The sequence below is a fragment of the Musca domestica genome, unplaced genomic scaffold (assembly GCF_030504385.1).
Source record: "Musca domestica strain aabys unplaced genomic scaffold, Musca_domestica.polishedcontigs.V.1.1 79, whole genome shotgun sequence".
NCBI lineage: Eukaryota > Metazoa > Arthropoda > Insecta > Diptera > Muscidae > Musca > Musca domestica.
Window position 1 is genome coordinate 958,557 of NW_026712406.1, and position 17,964 is coordinate 976,520.

General features: G+C 34.6%; 1 protein-coding gene across 1 annotated transcript; it reads right to left on the reverse strand.

The window, feature by feature from the left end:
• Positions 1–1,338: 1,338 nt before the first annotated feature.
• On the reverse strand, positions 1,339–15,634 carry LOC109612295 (aminopeptidase A). The gene is made up of 11 exons (XM_059130711.1): positions 15,344–15,634; positions 11,065–11,426; positions 8,613–8,747; positions 8,288–8,547; positions 7,744–7,914; positions 7,583–7,680; positions 5,156–5,404; positions 4,891–5,081; positions 4,337–4,831; positions 1,773–2,051; positions 1,339–1,709 (listed from the first exon to the last, which is right to left on the reverse strand). Exons 1-11 carry the CDS (start codon positions 15,536–15,538, stop codon positions 1,340–1,342), a joined length of 2,805 nt encoding a protein of 934 aa, XP_058986694.1. The 5' UTR covers positions 15,539–15,634; the 3' UTR covers position 1,339.
• Positions 15,635–17,964: the final 2,330 nt, after the last annotated feature.

A 17,964-nucleotide genomic window follows, 5' to 3' on the forward strand; every position in this document is an offset into this window, starting at 1 on the left:
GAATAACATCCGACTCCATTCAGACTTGGTATTTCTGTCAACACACGGCCTGTTATAAAGATGGTAGAGATCGGGCCATTTTTCTGGTACCTCCCCGCATAGGGTTCAAGATTTTGAAAACCCAAACTTAAAGAAAGCGATATGAGCATCCAACTCTCTTCAAATAACACACATCCAAATATTTTTGCTAACGCAAGATCTGTTGTGAAGATGATATACATCTGTCAACCCCTTCTGGTACCTCACCCACAAAGTATCACAATTTCCAATAATTATATCTACCATAACTTGCGAAACAAGTCGGCGATTCTTTACACCTTGCTATATCTATTTATTTCTCTTAACCAGATATAATCTGATATAAATATGTGATTTAGCAAAAGTTCTGATTTCGCATAAAACTGGATATAAATTTCGATTTCCTTCAAATTTTGCACATACCAATATTTTTTATCTGTATTAGGTGAAGTATGAAAATGGAATATGCAATATATGCTACCTCACGACATATTTCCACATTTTCCAAAAATTTGCACATATCTCATATAAAGTATAGGTAATCGATATAGGCCAAATCTGGCACGATGTAATATTTGTGTCAGTCTTAGGTCAGTTACGAATTGGTCAATATTGTCCAACCGCTTTGGAATCTCACCCATAAAGAGTCAACATTTTGAATAATCATAACTCAAGGCTGGGGGTATACATCGGTCGGCAAAACCGACTGATACTATTTTACTTGTTTTGATAACTTTTATTTATAGCATTCAAAATGATGACTCAAAATTTGCTTTTTTTTAAATATAAAAATGTGTCCAGAAAACCAGATACAAACACCAATGTAGAATTATGTTTATAGAAAAAATCTCACACAAAAATAACGGAGTTATCTTCGTCATACCTACCACGATTAGGTAAAGAAAACCTATAGAAATTATTGTATCGGTAGTGAATATTAAAGACAGTGTCCTTTTAAAAAGCGAAAAGTCTTTAAAATATAAGAGAGAGCGGTACCATTACGCGACTTACAAGTACCAAAACTAAAAATATTTTTCTCGAGTTTCTTATAGAAATTTTTGGAGATTTATAATAGAATTCAAATAATAATCAATTTGTGTCATGAAACCGATAATTTGCTCAAATTTTGTGTGGACTTTGTTTTAACTCATGTCCTTCATTGTTATTGTGGAGTTTTTTTTTTATAAACCTAGGTTTAGATAATACTATTCGTATTTTAACAGTTTTTAGCTGTGAAACATACGTTTTATTTTACCAAATTATTATATTTTTATTCAAATATATTTTTATTTATTTTTTTTTTTTTTTTAATTTTAAGCTTTTAATTCTTTTGTTTTTCCAGCCAATTGTCAACATCCTTCAAATTGCTCTTCAACCAATTGATGTTATATTTTACATTCTCCAAGGCCTGTTTGCGGGACGTGGTACCGGCTCCGGCTTCAGGATATTTGCCAAAGAATTCCAACATTTCTTCGTATTTAGTTTCGGTGGTGAAACGTTCTGTTATGCTAGATACCATGCGGCCAAAGTAACGATCATTTAGGCCGAATCGAGCCACCATAGTTGACCAATTTTCACGAATATATTCCCATACAATGGGTTCTCCCACCGAGTTGGCGGCAATGTTTTGTATGCAAGTGAAGTAATCCTGACTGCGCACATTATCTTCGTTCCAAGCCAAATCAATGAATCTGAAAAATTATATGAGGTAAGTGATTTTATTTTGTTCAATAGCATTCGATTTAAATTCGTACCTCTTCAAAATCCATGGTTCACGAATGCCGGCCAGACCATACATCAGCTTCAATTTTTCACTGGCATTTTGCTCATCCAAAAATAGTTGCCATAATTGTTCCCATTGTTGTTGTTTGCCCAATCTCTGCATGCCATAGTAATAGACCACTTCTCTTAGATCTGGTTCAGGTTTATTCGTGGGATCGGCTAAGAAGGCAGTGAAGCGACTTGAGGCCTGATCCAAGCAATCTGGCAAACCCAAGGAACAGGCAGCTGTAATGACACTGACACGTAGGCGACTAAAGACAAAAGAGTGAAGTGAATAATTAGGAAGATTGTTTTGAAAACAGTGTGAAGATTTAAAATATTCGTTTGAAAATTCGTACTTCTTTTAAAATATTCAAATTTTAAAAAAGATTCGTTTCAAATGCTACGATTCAGAATCCAAATTACTATTTTAAAATTATTTATTTGCAATTGAAACGTTTTATTTGAGATTGTTTAAAAAAACAGTGTGCAGATTTAAAATAATCGTTTGGAAGTTCCTACATTTTTTTCAAAATATTCATACTAAGGACGGAACTGTGTAGTGAATAATTAAGAAGATTGTTTTTTGAAAACAGTGTGCAGATTCAAAACATTCGTTTTGAAGTTTGTAATTTTTTCAAAATATTCAAATGTTAAAAATATTTGTTTCAAATGCCACGATTCAGAATACAATACAATTTCAAGTTCTTTCATTTGCAATTAAAATGTTTGATTTAATATTGGCGTAAAAACAGTGTGCTGTTCAGAATGATTTATTTACAATTGAAATGTTTCATTTGAGATAATGTGCACATTCGAAATATTCGTTTGCATTCTGAATCGTAACATTTCAAAAAATGGTTTTGTTTTTTAATTTGAATATTTTGAAAAAAATACAAACTTATAAAAAATATTTTGAATCTGCATACTGTTTTCAAAACAATATTTTTTAATTTTTTTAAGTGAAGTGAATAAATAAAAAATATTGTTTTGAAAACAGTATGCAGATTCAAAATATTTTTTTATAAGTTTGTATTTTTTCAAAATATTCAAATTAAAAAACAAAACCATTTTTTGAAATGTTACGATTCAGAATGCAAATTACCACTTCAAAATATTTATTTGTTTTATTTGAAAGGTTTCATTTAATACTGTTTTAAAAGCAATATCTAGATCGAAATATTCCTTTGAAAATTTGTAAATGTAAATAACAAATTCAAACTTTTTCATTTGTAATTTAAAGCATTTTATTGAATTTCAATATGTTTCATTTGAAATTCGTAGGATTTCATTTCAAATTGAGATTGATTTGCTTGAAATTTAAAATTTTCATTTTAAACCCAAATTTTAATTCAATCTTAATCTGAATATGCGAAAGGTTGGTTGGTATCAGTTCAATATAACTCAATTGAAATTCAAATCAATACAAAACGTAACAATTTTAAATGAAATGTTTTGATTCTTGATAGAATGTCTTGTATCTCAAAATTCATGTTTTGGGTTTGAAAATTGTTGTTTTGGATACCAAATTAAAATTTTTAATTAATAACATTCTATGGAAATTCAAATTTTTTCACATGAGAACGAAAATGTTTCGTTTGAACTTCAAAAAGTTCCATTTAAAATCCAAAAAGTTTCATTTGAAAGTCGAAACATAGTATAACTCACTTAAAATTCAAATCAATACGAAACGTTAAGAAATTCAAATTAAATGTTTTGATTCTCAAATTATATGTCTGTTTTTTGGTTTCATAATCAATGTTTGAATTCCAAATATAAATTTTAAATGAATAACATTCTGTTGAAATTCAAAACGATTTATGTAAATACCAAAATATTTCGTTTGCAATTGAAAAAGTTTCATTTGATATCCAAAACTTTTCGATCTTGTTAATTCAATTTGTTCAAATTAAATGTTTTGGTTGTCAAATGTATCTTAAGATCCACGTTTTGATTTCAAAATCAATGTTGAAATTCAAAACGTTGTACGTAAGTACCAAAATATTTCGTTTGCCATTGAAAAAGTTCCATTTGAAATCCGAAATATATTCGATTTTATTAATTTAATTTATTCAAATTAGATGTTTTGATTCTCGAATGTATCTCAAAATCAATGTCTTGAATTCCAAATATAAATTTTTAATGAATAATATTCTATTGCAATTCAAAACGTTTTATGTAAGTTCCAAAATATTTCGTTTGCAATTCAAAGATTTTCATCTGAAATCCGAAACATATCCGATCTTAAACTTAATGCTCTAGATTGAAATCGGTCGTTTTGGCAAAATCCATTTGCATTTTAAAACAAGACAAAATGCTTTGAATCCCAAATCGAATGTTTTGACTTCCAAATTTAATGTTTTGATTTTCAAATTTAATATTTTAAATCTTAAAATTCATGTTTTATTCCAGTATGCTAATCAAAACCAATGTTTTCAGACATGAATGTTTTGATTCTTAAATTAAATGTTTTGAATCTCAAATTTCATGTTTTGTGTTTAAAAATCAATGTTTTGGATTTGAAATATGAATATTGTTTACAAATGATTCTACTTACTTTTTCAAATGATTATTTTCATCGACATTCCATGTAACCTCCTGATAAACTTTTTCGATCAGCGATCGGGCGTACAACAAATAATCCATGTAAATTTCCGTTTGCATAAGATTACCCTGCAAGGCCTGAAGTTTAGTGGCGGCCACATACCATGGTACAAAATCGGATTCTTTTTCCAAATATTTGGTCATATCTAAGGCGATGTCATAACTAATTTGATTGGCATCGGCCAAGGCAAAGACATCGTTCAACAAATGAGCACGGTCGGCAATATCGAATTTCTCTGGTGATGCCACTAAAGCCGAAATAATTTCTTGCCACATATCATCTTCGTAATTGACACGATAGTAACCGACTTGATGGCTATTAAATTTCAACCATTTCGTGTCAATTGGTACCGAAACAGATGCCGACGATTTGTCGTAATTGAACCAAGTGCGACGCACTGTGGCATCGGTATCATAGAAGTAGGTGAGGGGTATGGACCATTTGTAACTGGAAAAATTAATATGCATTAAGTAATGTAAAAGTGGTAAAAATTCCCAACGTCTTACTTGAATTCGGAATCGTCATAGCTCTTCTCGTAATCTTCTACATTCGAAAAGAAACGTTTTTGAGTAATTTCAAAAGTGGTTGCGGAACTTCGTTTTACGTTGATCACAGGCAAGCCCATTTGTTCGGTCCAGGTGCGCATCATTAATCTGGAAATAAACACCCATTTAAATATCACACCAAAAGCAAATCCCTATAGAGCCACATAAAATATATTTCCTACTCACTTGACATCGAAGCCAGGATTGGTATTTGCCACTTCGGTTAGGAAATCATCGGTAACAGCATTTTATATTTAAAGTTGTTCAAATAATTCGTAACAGCTTCTTCGAACTTCTCAACACCGACAGTGTCTTCCAACATGCGAATAACCGAAGCACCCTTTTCATAGCTGATGGTGTCGAAATTTTCATTGATTTGATCGGGCGTTTCGACGGGCTGGACAATGGCGTGGGAGGATGGCGTCGAATCGAATTTCATAACGCTATGCAAGGCATGCAATAAGAATTGGTCGGGCTGAAAAGGAAGAGACATTATTGATTTTTAAACTTTAATTATACATGTCATTCTGTAAAGAGGAAGCTGGCTCTACATTGGGCGCCAATATTTATTATGAAGTAAAATTGAAAAAATAAACAAGATTTGTTTTTCAAATCTTGAACTCTATGCGTGGGAGGTACCAGAAGGATTGGTCCGACCTCAACCATCTTTATAACAGATCTTGTGTTGACAGAGATATTAAGATTTGCCAAGTCTGAATGGAATCTGATATTAACCTCGCGTTTTACGAGCCTCATGGATATTCAAAATTTTGATCCTTTGTGGGGGAGCTACCAGAAGGAGGGGACCGATATATCCTATCTTCCCAGCAGATCTTGTGTTAGTAGAAATAATGGAATGTGTGAAATATGAATAGAACCGGATGCTTATTTCGGATTTGTCAAGTCTTCGTGTTTTATGAGCCTCATGGGTATTCAAAATTTTTTTGTGGGGAAGGTACTAGAAGGTGTGGACCGATATATTCCATCTTCACACCAGATCTTGGGCGAATAAAAATATTGGGATGTGTGAAATTTGAAGACAATCCGACTCTTACATTACATTTTATGAGAATTATAATTATTCCAAATTTTGACCCTTTGTGGGGGGAAGTACTGATGGAGTGGATCGATATCGTCCATCGTCGCGCTTGATATAGCACTGATGGAAATATTAGGATTTGCAAAGTTGGAGCAAAATCTGATGATTCTGTTCATCCGCAGTGCAGTATTTTTTTTTTTTTTTTTAATTTCGACCGTTTGTGGGGTGGGGAAGAGTGGACGCATAACGCCCATTTCCGAACTCGACTTAAGTTTGATAATAATATTACGATGCATAAAGTTTGGACCAAATCGGATACTCCCTTCAAGACGGACGGACGAACGGATATCGCTAGGTCGACTCCAAATGTCCTCAAACGGATTTGGAGCACAGAGACTTAGGGTCTATTACGATGAGACACCTTTTGGCCGTATCAAATGATATATAGCCTCTCTAGCCACATGGCTAGAGGGTATAAAAACCACAATATTATGTATCGAGATGGGATAACAAGTTAAAGTCGATTAGAATATCCTGAACTATGATTTTCGAAACCTCTGTATACCTCAAAACAATGAATCTTTCAACAAAATATAGAGTAGGCTTGTTCGAATAAGATTGAATGAAGACAATTCCTATTTCTAGGATAAAAACAAAATATGATCGAGGTGTACTGTCCGCGCAAGGTAGACTGCGATATTTATACTTTGGTAACACCACAAGTCGATTGGACGAAAGCTGACTTAGGTATCCAAGTCCAGCTATGTCAAAGCCCTGACTAACAAAGGCATCTTTTCATCAGATTGCAGTAGAAAATACATCGTTGGAATTGAAGAGAATTACTGGGTGACATGAAAAAAAAAACTGCAACCAACTTCAGACTGCTCGCATTTTTAAGGCACTCGTTGGCACTAAAAAAAAAACCAAAGTATCGATCACCTCAAGCAAGCCAAAGAGGTCAGCTGAAAAAATGTGCACCTTCGGTTTGCCACCAGAACTCAAGCACCGGTCATGGTGATGGTGTCGGCCGCCATAACAGCCGATGGTCACTCTCCGCTCGTATTAATCGACCGTGGCATCAGAATAAATGCCGAATATTATAGCGAAAATATTCTGGAGGGTGTATTAATGCCTTGGGACGGCAAACATTTTGGCCGGAGAATTTGGGCATTCCAACTGCAGGACTCAGAACCATCGCACTCAGCGCGCGCAACCCAAGAATGCTTACAAAATGAGGTTCCTCGCTTCATTTCCAGCGCAAAAATCTCCGGATACCAATCCGTTGAACTATTGTGTCTGGGGTATTTTGTAAAGCAAGGTTGGCACTCAAAAATACCAAATTGTCGATCACCTCAAGCAAACGCTTCGCCGGGAATGGACCAAAATACCGCAGAGCAACATTCGGGCAGGGTGTGTGACGGTTTCATTGTCCGTTTGAAGGCCATAATTGGTGCCAAAGGTGACCTATTCTAACAAATCTAAATTTATTCTAAAATTTTATGATATTTCCGACATTTTTTGCTTTCATTCATCTCACCCTGTATGTGAATTAAAATTATTTTTTTTATTGACCCCCCTTGCACAATAAAGGAGCCCATTAGAAAATTTACTTACCAAACCCCAGTCAGGATTAATGCTATTAATTGCTTTATATTCCATGAAACGGGCAAAACCTTCATTTAGCCAGAGATCATTCCACCAATTCATTGTAACTGTAAAAAAAAACCCGTCAGCTCTCTAAAGTCTTTGGAAAGAAACTCCATGTGTAAACCTACCCAAATTTCCGAACCACATATGGGCCAATTCATGAGCAATTACGGCAGCAACCCGCTGTTTATTCCAAGTAGAGCTCATGTCGCGATCGTACAAAAGAGCCGCCTCACGATATGTCACTAGACCCCAGTTTTCCATGGCATTCGAAGAGAAATCGGGAATGGCAGCCATGTCTAAAAAATGGATAAGGTCGTTATAAATTTTTAAAGGATTACTTTTGATTTTACGTAGTTAAATGTAAAACTTTGTTCTACAAAGATTATGCTACTATTATGGAGAGCTACAATTTGTTCGATTTTACTCGAGAGTAAAAATACTCGAGTACGAGAGCGCTCGAAGAGTACACGTTTTACAAGAAGTTTTCTTCTCTTCTTTGAGGTAGGGTTCGCGAGTATTCCCTCCATAATATGGTGGAGGTTATAACTAGATTGTTTTTTAATCGCAGATGTACGAGCTTCATTCTCAAGCGAATTTTACTCCCTAATCCAATTTGAGAGAGTATTTCGGAGCTCTCTTATTAGGCAGATTTATTGTAAGCTTGCTTACCCAACTTTGGCAGAGGATATTCAACCTTATAGTTCTTAACGAAATATTCCATGACAGCTGCTGCTGTATCGGCAGCAAAGGCCGTTTTCGATAGCTGATGTTGTGTAGCGAAAATACGAATATCAAACGGTTCTCCATATTCAGGATTAACAGTTCTGGTGGTACTGGCAAAATCCGAAATGAGAAAAACAGCCAAGTATGTACTCATCTCAACACTGGTGGCGAAATTAACTTCTGTATAATCGTCCAAAAATGTTGTGCTCTAGAAAAGATGGAAACACAGTTGTAATCGCAGGAGAATGGGAAATGCGATCGAAAAACTTACCTAGAGAGAGCATGATAATTATCGCCAGTTGGTGTTACCAATGTAATGCGGAATTTTGCCTTCATATTTGGCTCATCGAAACAGGGAAAAGCTTGACGGGCATAGGTTGGTTCAAATTGCGATGTGGCAATGTGTCTGTAGGAAGTGAAGAAAATAATTGTCATTATATAAGTAAAAGAGCATAGCTCCTAAGTTTCCACAGATCACCGTAGGGGGAACTCAAGCAAGTGATCCAATGGTGGCCTTCTATCAGAAATTACTATAAATTTTACGATTGGCCCCTAATGTATGTTCTATTTTGACATTTTTGTAGTAAACACATACGAAATATACGTTAATATACCATCTCCAGAACGCGGAATATCAGTGACTATTCATCAGTGACAATAATCGGTCGGTGACTTTGGAATCGCTGACTTGTTTCGCAAGTTATGATTAAAAAATTAAAAATAAAAATATTAAAATTTTGACCCTTTCTTGTTGAGGTACCAGAGAACTCCTTCTGGGTAAATATACATGACATCTTCAAAAAAGATCTTGTTTTAAGAAAAATGTCTGTATTTCAAAATCTTAAACCCTATGTGGGGGAGGTACAAGAAGAAAAGGTCCGATCTCTACGATCTTTATAACAGGTCTTGTGTTGATGGGAATATGGAAATATAACAAGTCTGAATGTAATTTGATGTTAATTTCGCGTTTTATAAGCTTCACTGATATTCAAAATTGTGACCCTTTCTGGGGGAGGCAGCAGAAGGAATGGACCGATACATTCCATCTTCACAGCAAATCTTGTGTTAGCAGAAATAATGGGATGTGTGAAATTTTAAGAGAGTCGAATGTTTTTTTATTTTATGGGAGATATAATTATTCAAAATTTTGGAAATTTGTGGGGGAGGTACCAGAAGGAGATGTCCGATCTCTGCCATATTTATAACAAATCTAGTGTTGATGGAAATATTGAGATGTACCAAGTCTGAGTGGAATCGGATGTTATATTCGCCTTTAATGAGTTTCATGAATATTCAAATTTTTTGAACCTTTGTGGGTGAGGTATCGGAAGGACTAGACCGATATATCCCATCTTAACAGCAGATCTTATTTTAGGAGAAATAATGGGTAGTGTGCAATATGAAGAGATCCGGAAACCTCTTTCGTATTTTATAATCGCTTTGGTTATTCAAAACTTTGACCCTTTGTGGGGGAGGTACCAGAAGAAATAGTCCGATCTCTATTATCTTAATAACAGATCTTATGTTGATGAAAATATTGAGATGTACCAAGTCTGAATGAGATCGAATGTTAATTTCGCATTTTATGAACTTCATAGATTTTAAAAAATTTGAACCTTTATGGGGGAAGTACCAGAAGGAGTGGACCGATATATTCCATCTTAACACCAGACCTTGGGATAATAAAAATAGTGTGATGTGTGTAATTTGAAGGCAATCGGACTCTTACATCACATTTTATAAGAGTTATAATTTTTCAAAATGTTGACCCTTTACGGGGGTGGTACTTTATGGAGTGGACCAAAATTGTCCATTTTGTACCATGGTACGGGTATTATGTCTCTGTGCATTTCTTTGTAACATGGATTGAGATGAAATATTTTGTTTGGCCCAAGGACGAACCCTATTGAACCAAATGTGCACCAAATGGCCAATATACCTCCAAATTCAGTCTAGAAGCAAGTACATTAAATTTGGTGAAAATCGGTTCAGATGTAGCTATAGATTCAATATATACGTTTCATCCGATTTGGTGTTTAATCCCCCACATTCGTAAAATGCATCCCACAAGAACGAGGTTTGATACCAGTTAACAGATACAGCCCAAAAATACCTTTGCCAAATTGTATCCAGATCGGTTCAGATTTGGATATAGCTCCAATATATATCTCCAACCGATTTCGGGTGAATTGTACACCAAGTGGCCAATATGAGTCCAAATCACCTGAATTTTGGCACATCCGACCGAATTCAGTCTAGAAGCAAGTATATCAAATTTGGTGAAAATCGGTTCAGCTCCCATATATAGCTCCCATATATATGTTTCATCCAATTTGGTGTTTAAGTCTCTCACATTCGCCTCACTGCTGATCTAATGCCTCTGACTCTGTCTATACTTCCCAATTAACGTACGCTCGGTTATTTTTATTATTTAAAAAGATTTCTTTTTGTGACGGAATTTCAATAAAAATTTCATAAATTTTGTCAAAAACTTTTCTATAGTTCTTAAAAATCATTCACTTATTTGCCTGACAATTGGGGAAATAATAAAACTTTAAGAAATCACTCAGTCTAAAGCACCATTATTATGTATAACCAACGCCCAGTGTGCAAGTACTTTGATAAAACAATGTATACTTTTAGGCTGACGTATAAACTAAATGACAATGTTATCAAAGCTAACTAACAATTAATGTCTTTCTTTCTTCTCTCACAGTACTTACCTTTTCTCATCGCTGGGTGTTGAGTATGTGCTCCTATAAAGGCCAACAATCTTTCCCAACATTTCACCTTCAAAAATAATGCCCAAACTCATTTCGCTGCCACCTTTCACTGCCTCTTCCATATTGACAATTAAAAATTGACGCAATGTATCGAATTCATAGCTTGCCACTTTAACGCTACCGCTTGAGGTGAAGACAGCACTGATGTGTAATTTATGTGAGTGCAAAACAATTTGTTGCGTGTCCTCAACAACGCTGACGGTAATCACTTCCTGACCTGTGAAATTGCCAGTTTTGATATCAGGATGCAAATACAAATCATAGAATGTGGGTTTTATGGCGGTGGGCAAGCGATAGTCAATCTGAAAAAAAAAATTGAAATGAAATTAAATTGTTTTTGTTTATTTTAATCTCAAAGAAAAAAAACCAAATTAACTTGTTTTTGATTTCAAAACTTTGATATTATCGCATTATTAACATTATAGTTAATAGCCAGAACTATATTGTCATAAATATAGCTGGTCTGACAATTTGTAATAAATAATAAAAAAATGAGACCTTCTGCCAACAAACAATTCATAAATTTTATTGTTGTTAAATATCCACTATATGTGGATACAATTTATGATGGCACCACTAAAGATTCGTTCGATATCCAACTAAAACAACATTTTTAATATCTTATCAAGGAATATTGGATTTTGTTCACCGCCAACAACTGATTCTGAAAACAATATATTTTTTATGATATTTACAAAAGTTTGATAAAAAAAAAATCAATAACACTTTTATTGTGGTCAACTGAGTTATTTGTATGTTGTAGAAATAAATATCATTTTACATCCTTTGTATGCATAAAGTTCTATGACAATTTAGCCATGTCCTTTCATCACCCCCGCGTCCGAATGGAATGAAGAAGGTTGCTAAGATTTTACTCAGATGTATATTAGATCCCCAAAATTTTTGGGCCATATACGTCAACCTATTGGCACAGCCCCTACTTAACTTTTGCCGCCAGCTTTAAGGCGTTACGGGCGTTTTAATGACAATTTTAAAGCTTGTGTTCCCAGTGTATAAAAACACATTCTTGCAGAGAACTGTCTATTTAAGTCCACATTTTAGTATAATCCCCATATAACGGTACCTCCTTATTCAGTCGGTATTTTTGCCATTTTTAGCCAAATTTTTTTAATTGGAATTATTTCAAACTTAATACTTGGAGATCGTAGTGGGCGCTCTCATAAATGTCTGAAAATTGCCCGTACAGGTGATAGAAAATTATTTATAGAGGCCCTCTGTTCGTTGCTCCTATATTCGTGTAGCTTCGCATATTCGATATTTTTCCAATTTTCGACACATTTTTAAAAGGAATAATCTCAGCGATGATATTTGAAGTTCGCCTGTGCCTTCTCTGGCAGATAATTGGCAACACAAGGCAATGCTTTCATTTAGCCCCCATATAGCTATACCACCTGATATTCGGTATTTTGAAAAATTTTGAGGCATTTCTTCCAAAGGATTTTTTTACATCAAGGAAGTACCTTTCAAATAGTGGAGGATATTAAAAGTATGACCCGGCCGAACTTAGCTGCTTTTTCCTTGCCAGAATTCCGAAATTTATAACGAGAGTTACTGATGGAGTGCAGGATAGATATACCAAAGGGTTTTTGGAAATTCCAACTTTAATTTTACGGAAAGTTCTAAAATGTTACCATTGGGTATTATGTAAATACTTTTGGTTTAGGTTATGAAAAGTTCTAAAATAGTACTAAACTTCTAAAATACTACCATTTGGTATTATGTGAACGGATAGAGCTTGAAATTTGCTATGAGAATCGGCATTCGGCACAATTGGCATTCCTGTTGGTGGTAGATTTGCGATAAAGAGTTGGTTTTGAAAATGTGTACCATAAGTGCAAGAAAAGTACTAAATAGTACTATATTTGGTACAATTTGGTATTAGGTGAACAAAAAGTGCTTGAAATCTGAAATTTGGCATTAGGATCGTAGTTTATGTGTAGTCTGGAAATGTGTTTTCGGAAATGTGTACTATAATTGTACGAAAAGTAATAATTGGTACTATATTTGGTATGGGTTGAAGGGAATAGGACTGGAATCCTTAAATTTTATGTTGATGTCACTGTTGGTGTCTGTGGTTAGATATGGCGGTGGTTTTGGAAATGTGTACTATAATTATTCGGAAAGTACTAATGGGCTCTCGGTGTCTATGGTTGAGATATGGAGCTGGTTTCGGATGTGCGTATTATATACTAGAACTATGTACTAAATTTGTATAATGGGGAAAATTAAACAGCTGAAATTTGCTATAAAGGTTGGTATCTGAGTTTTAGATATGGGGATCGTTTTTAAAATTCGTACTATAATTGTTCGAAAAGTACTAAATGGTGCTATATTTAGTCCAGGATTAGAGGATAGAGATTTCAGGGATAAAGATAAAATTCCGAAATTTTTTGTTTTTTCTTTTTCCTAATTTATTTACCTCAGGGAGGGGATTAACTGGCGGTCGGGTACAACATGCACTCAGCCATTGTTACAAACATTATTTTTTGTCTACCGACATTAATGTGCGTCGGCAATTTTTTCATATTTATACCCTCGGCCACATGGCTACAAAAGATATATATGACTTGAAACGGTCAAGGCGTGCCTCATTGAAATAACGAGTTTAGACCCTCTTTGGACCAAATTCGTTGCCGGACATTTGGAGTCGATCTAGGGGTGTCCGATATCACATACCAAAAGAGACGGTAATATCAAATTTTTGGGACCTATCCCTTTACCCAGTACCCAATTTGGTAGCACTTAGTCTTTTGCGGACAATTAATGTAAGCATTTGCAAAACCACCTTCATATCTTCACCACAAAGACTAATAGTGACATCTATATCAAATGTCGGGATTTTAACACTATTCCATCATTTAAATATTTCAAAACAATCTCCAAGCCTCAGATACCAAAGTAATTTTTTTAAATCAATTTTCAGGGTTTCGGCTCGTTTATTGCCTCCATTACCAAATTAAGTACCATTTGGTGCATTTATGGTACGCATATTCAAATCCAGCTCTTTCTCTCAATAACAGACACCAACAATGTCACCCATATCAAATTTCAGAATTTCAGATCTATTCCTTTCACCCAATACCAAATATAGTACCATTCATTACTTTTCGTACAATTATAGTACACATTTCCGAAACTACTCCTAAATTGCAATTCCAGATACCAAGAGAGTCCTCAACACCAAATGACACATTTCTAAATCTGAAACTCAGATACCTATATCTAAAAAGTAAATTTTAGGAAATTTAACTCAATTCCTTCATCCAATACCAAATTTAGTACTATTTAATACTTTTCGTACACTATTCCAAGACCACCTCTATGTCTAGGCTACACATAAACAGCGACCCTAATTGCAAATTTCAGATTTCAAGCAATATCTTTTCATCCAATACCATATTGTACCAAATATAGTACCATTTAGAACTTTTCGTGCACTTATAGTACGCATTTCCAAGACCACTTCTTTATCTCAAATCTACCACCAACAGGGACCCCAATGCACAATGAAAAATGTCAGCTTCATTCGTTCACCCTAAACCAAATTTAGTACCATTTTGTACAGTTCGCAAACTTAGTACACTTTTCCTAAAACCACCTTCATATATCAAACTTGCTTTCCATTACTGATTCTAGCTCTATCCGTTTATATAATACCAAATTGTACCTTCTAAAATGGTACAATTTAGTACAATTTTACCACTTTTCGTAGAATTAAAGTTTGAGTTTCCAAAAACCCTTAGGCACATCTATCCTGCACTCAATGCGTGACTCACATTCCAAATTTCAGAGTCCTAGCTCATTCCGTTTGTCAAATACAAAGTATTTAATTTTTAGTAGGGCTTAGTGCTTTTCGTGACCTTTTAGTACGAGTTTTCGAACATCCCACCTTATCACACACCTACGCACCAAGACTGACGCTCGTGCAACTGCAGCCGTTTCGTCTGGCCTTCGATCTAGATCGGTCAGTTATTTCACTACTCGTTTCCTAGCATGGAAATTTGAAGCAGATCGAACGCTATTCAAAAATTTGTGGTTCAAATGTACCTTTAGCTCTCATATAATTCTTCACCCGATAAGCCATTTTTGTTGTGAATTTTGAATTATAAGCTTTCATTTTTTTTTTAAATTTTTGAATTTTAAGTCACTTTTAAAATTTTGCAAAAATCAAAAATAAATAAAAAATTATCCAACTTACCTTTGTTTCATCCTGCAATTTTTCTGCAACTTTTTTCGGTTCGAATTTTAATTCCGCTTCAATATTATTGACATTTCCCGCAAATGTGGCGGTAGCCTCACCATTCAACATGCTACGAGGTAATTCCGCTGCCACCAAGGACATGGTGATTGTTAGGATTGTTAATCCAAGGACATACTTTAAAATATTCGCCATTTTTTTTAAACAAAAAATTCCCTTCTTAGGGATAAACACAAGCACACACAGTCACAACTCAATCTATTACCGGCCTGAAAGACAGACCATGGCAAACTAAATAAGATTTTGAAATTTCTTTTAAATTTCCTTTTCGTCTGTCAGGTTTATCAAATCGTAACGATATGCAATCGACATCAATAAAATTAGAGCAATATTGATTATTGGGTTTTTAATGACCAGACGTTTATGTGCATTGATATGATGTACCGTATGATGGTGTGTGATAACACAATATTTTATGTTATTATTGCAGATTTCTTTTAAATATAGTCGAGTTGGATATTCCGATAATTGGGGGTTGTTGAGAAATGGCAGAAAATTGTCATAATTTTTACGAAAAAAAAAATGATCAAAGAATATGATTTCAGATTTCAAGTGTAAAAATCAGAGGATAATTATAAATTATAAAATTTATTCCGAAAGTGTTCCCCATATCTTTGGAAGATCCTCCACACGGCCATAGGTTGCTCTGAGTGGAAAAGTCCTAAAGAATTCAAATGAAGAAATTAATAAGTTAAAAAGTATCAGTCGATTTTGCCGACAGATGTACAATACCCTCAGCCAATGTTCGGTTATTAAAATATATTAGACTTCTGTTATGATTATTGTAATTGCATAAAGGGTCAAATGCAGTGAGTTCCGCAGGAATGGGCCAATCTTGACAATTTCGTATCGGACATAAATAAATATGATATAAATATTGCGACGTGCCAGTTTTGGACTATATCGACTACTTCCTATACTTTATTTGAGATATGTGATATTTTTAAGAAAATGTTGAAAATGTGCGTGATGTACCAGATGCAGTCGTCCGGAGTATTCCATTTTCGTACTTCACCTAATACAGATAAAAATAAAAATATTGGTATTGGCAAAATTTCAAGAAAATCGAAATCTTTAACCCTATGTGGGGGAGGTACCAGAAGAAATGGTCCGATCTCTACCACCTTTATAACAGATCTCGCGTTGATAAAAATATTGAGATGTACCAAGTCCGAATCGAATATTAATTTCGCGTTTTATGAGCTTCACGGATAATCAAAATATTGACCTATTGTGGGGGAGGTACCAGAAGGAGTGGACCGATATGTCCCATCTTCACACCAGACCTTGGGTTAATAAAGATATTGTGATGTGTGTAATTTGAAGACAATCGGACACTTACATCACATTTTATGAGAGTTACAATTATTCAAAATTTTGAACCTTTGTGGGGGAGGCACTTGATAGAGTGAGCTATATTTTCTATTTTCGCACCTGATACAAATATTAGGATTTGCAAAGTTGGACCATAATCGGATTATCCTTTCTCTTTCTGTGCAATAAAATATATATATTTTTTTAATTTCTATTTTTTTTTTTTTTTGTGGGAAAGGTACCAGAAGGATTGGGCTGATGTTTCCCATCTTTGAACTTAATTTAAGTTTGATGATAATGTTACGTTGTACCAAGTTTAGATCAAATCCGATACTCCCTTCGAGAGTTAGCGTGCGCACCAGCCAGCCAGGCAAACAGACGGATGGACATCGGATTTGATCCAAAGAGACCTAGGGTTTTAAACCGTTAATTCAATGAGGCACGTTTTGACCCATCAAATGATATATACCTTCTCTAGTCATGGCTGAGGGTATAAAAATTGTGTCAAACTGAACAAATTGTGAGGTTTGGGGTTTGAAAAGGCTCAACACGAACTTTTGGAACAAATCTAAAAGTCTTAGGTGAACTTTCCGCAAATGAAGTAGCGGACGTTAGCTAATACATGGTATACTACTATTTAAACAGTTCCTCATATTTTATTATCATTTCGGGTTAATTCTCCTGCAAAGTAGCTGCCACGACCCCTGTACGAAATGGGAGTATCCGGTTCGTTCTCTGTGTGATATTCAATTTTTATAGTTTTGTGAGTTATGTGGATCCCGATTTTCTAACTTGATCTAAGATTGACAAAAATATTAGAATCTGCCAAATTTGGAACGAATCGATACTTCTTTCTAGAGACTTATGGTGCGGATCAGCTAGTTTTTTACAGTATTAAATGATACATACCATCAGATGCCATACGGTACCTAATAAACCTATAATTTTATGCTGGGAACAATTTATGTTGACAATTGACCAACCAAAAATTCAACCTTACTTATTTATGGACGATCGGATTCCTGTCTGTAGGAACCCAGAGAGGACTGGGAGGTATGTCTTCTATTTGTGAAACACTTCTTCTATTCAAGGACAACCCATAAAAGGACTTATATTAATGAAAACTTTATAAAAGTGATTCAAGCTGTAGTAGATTTAAAGGTGTACTTCCGGAAATAGAAAAATCTATAAAATAATGTTTATCTATGGAAGATCATGCGATCTATAGACAGAAAACCTATTGTATT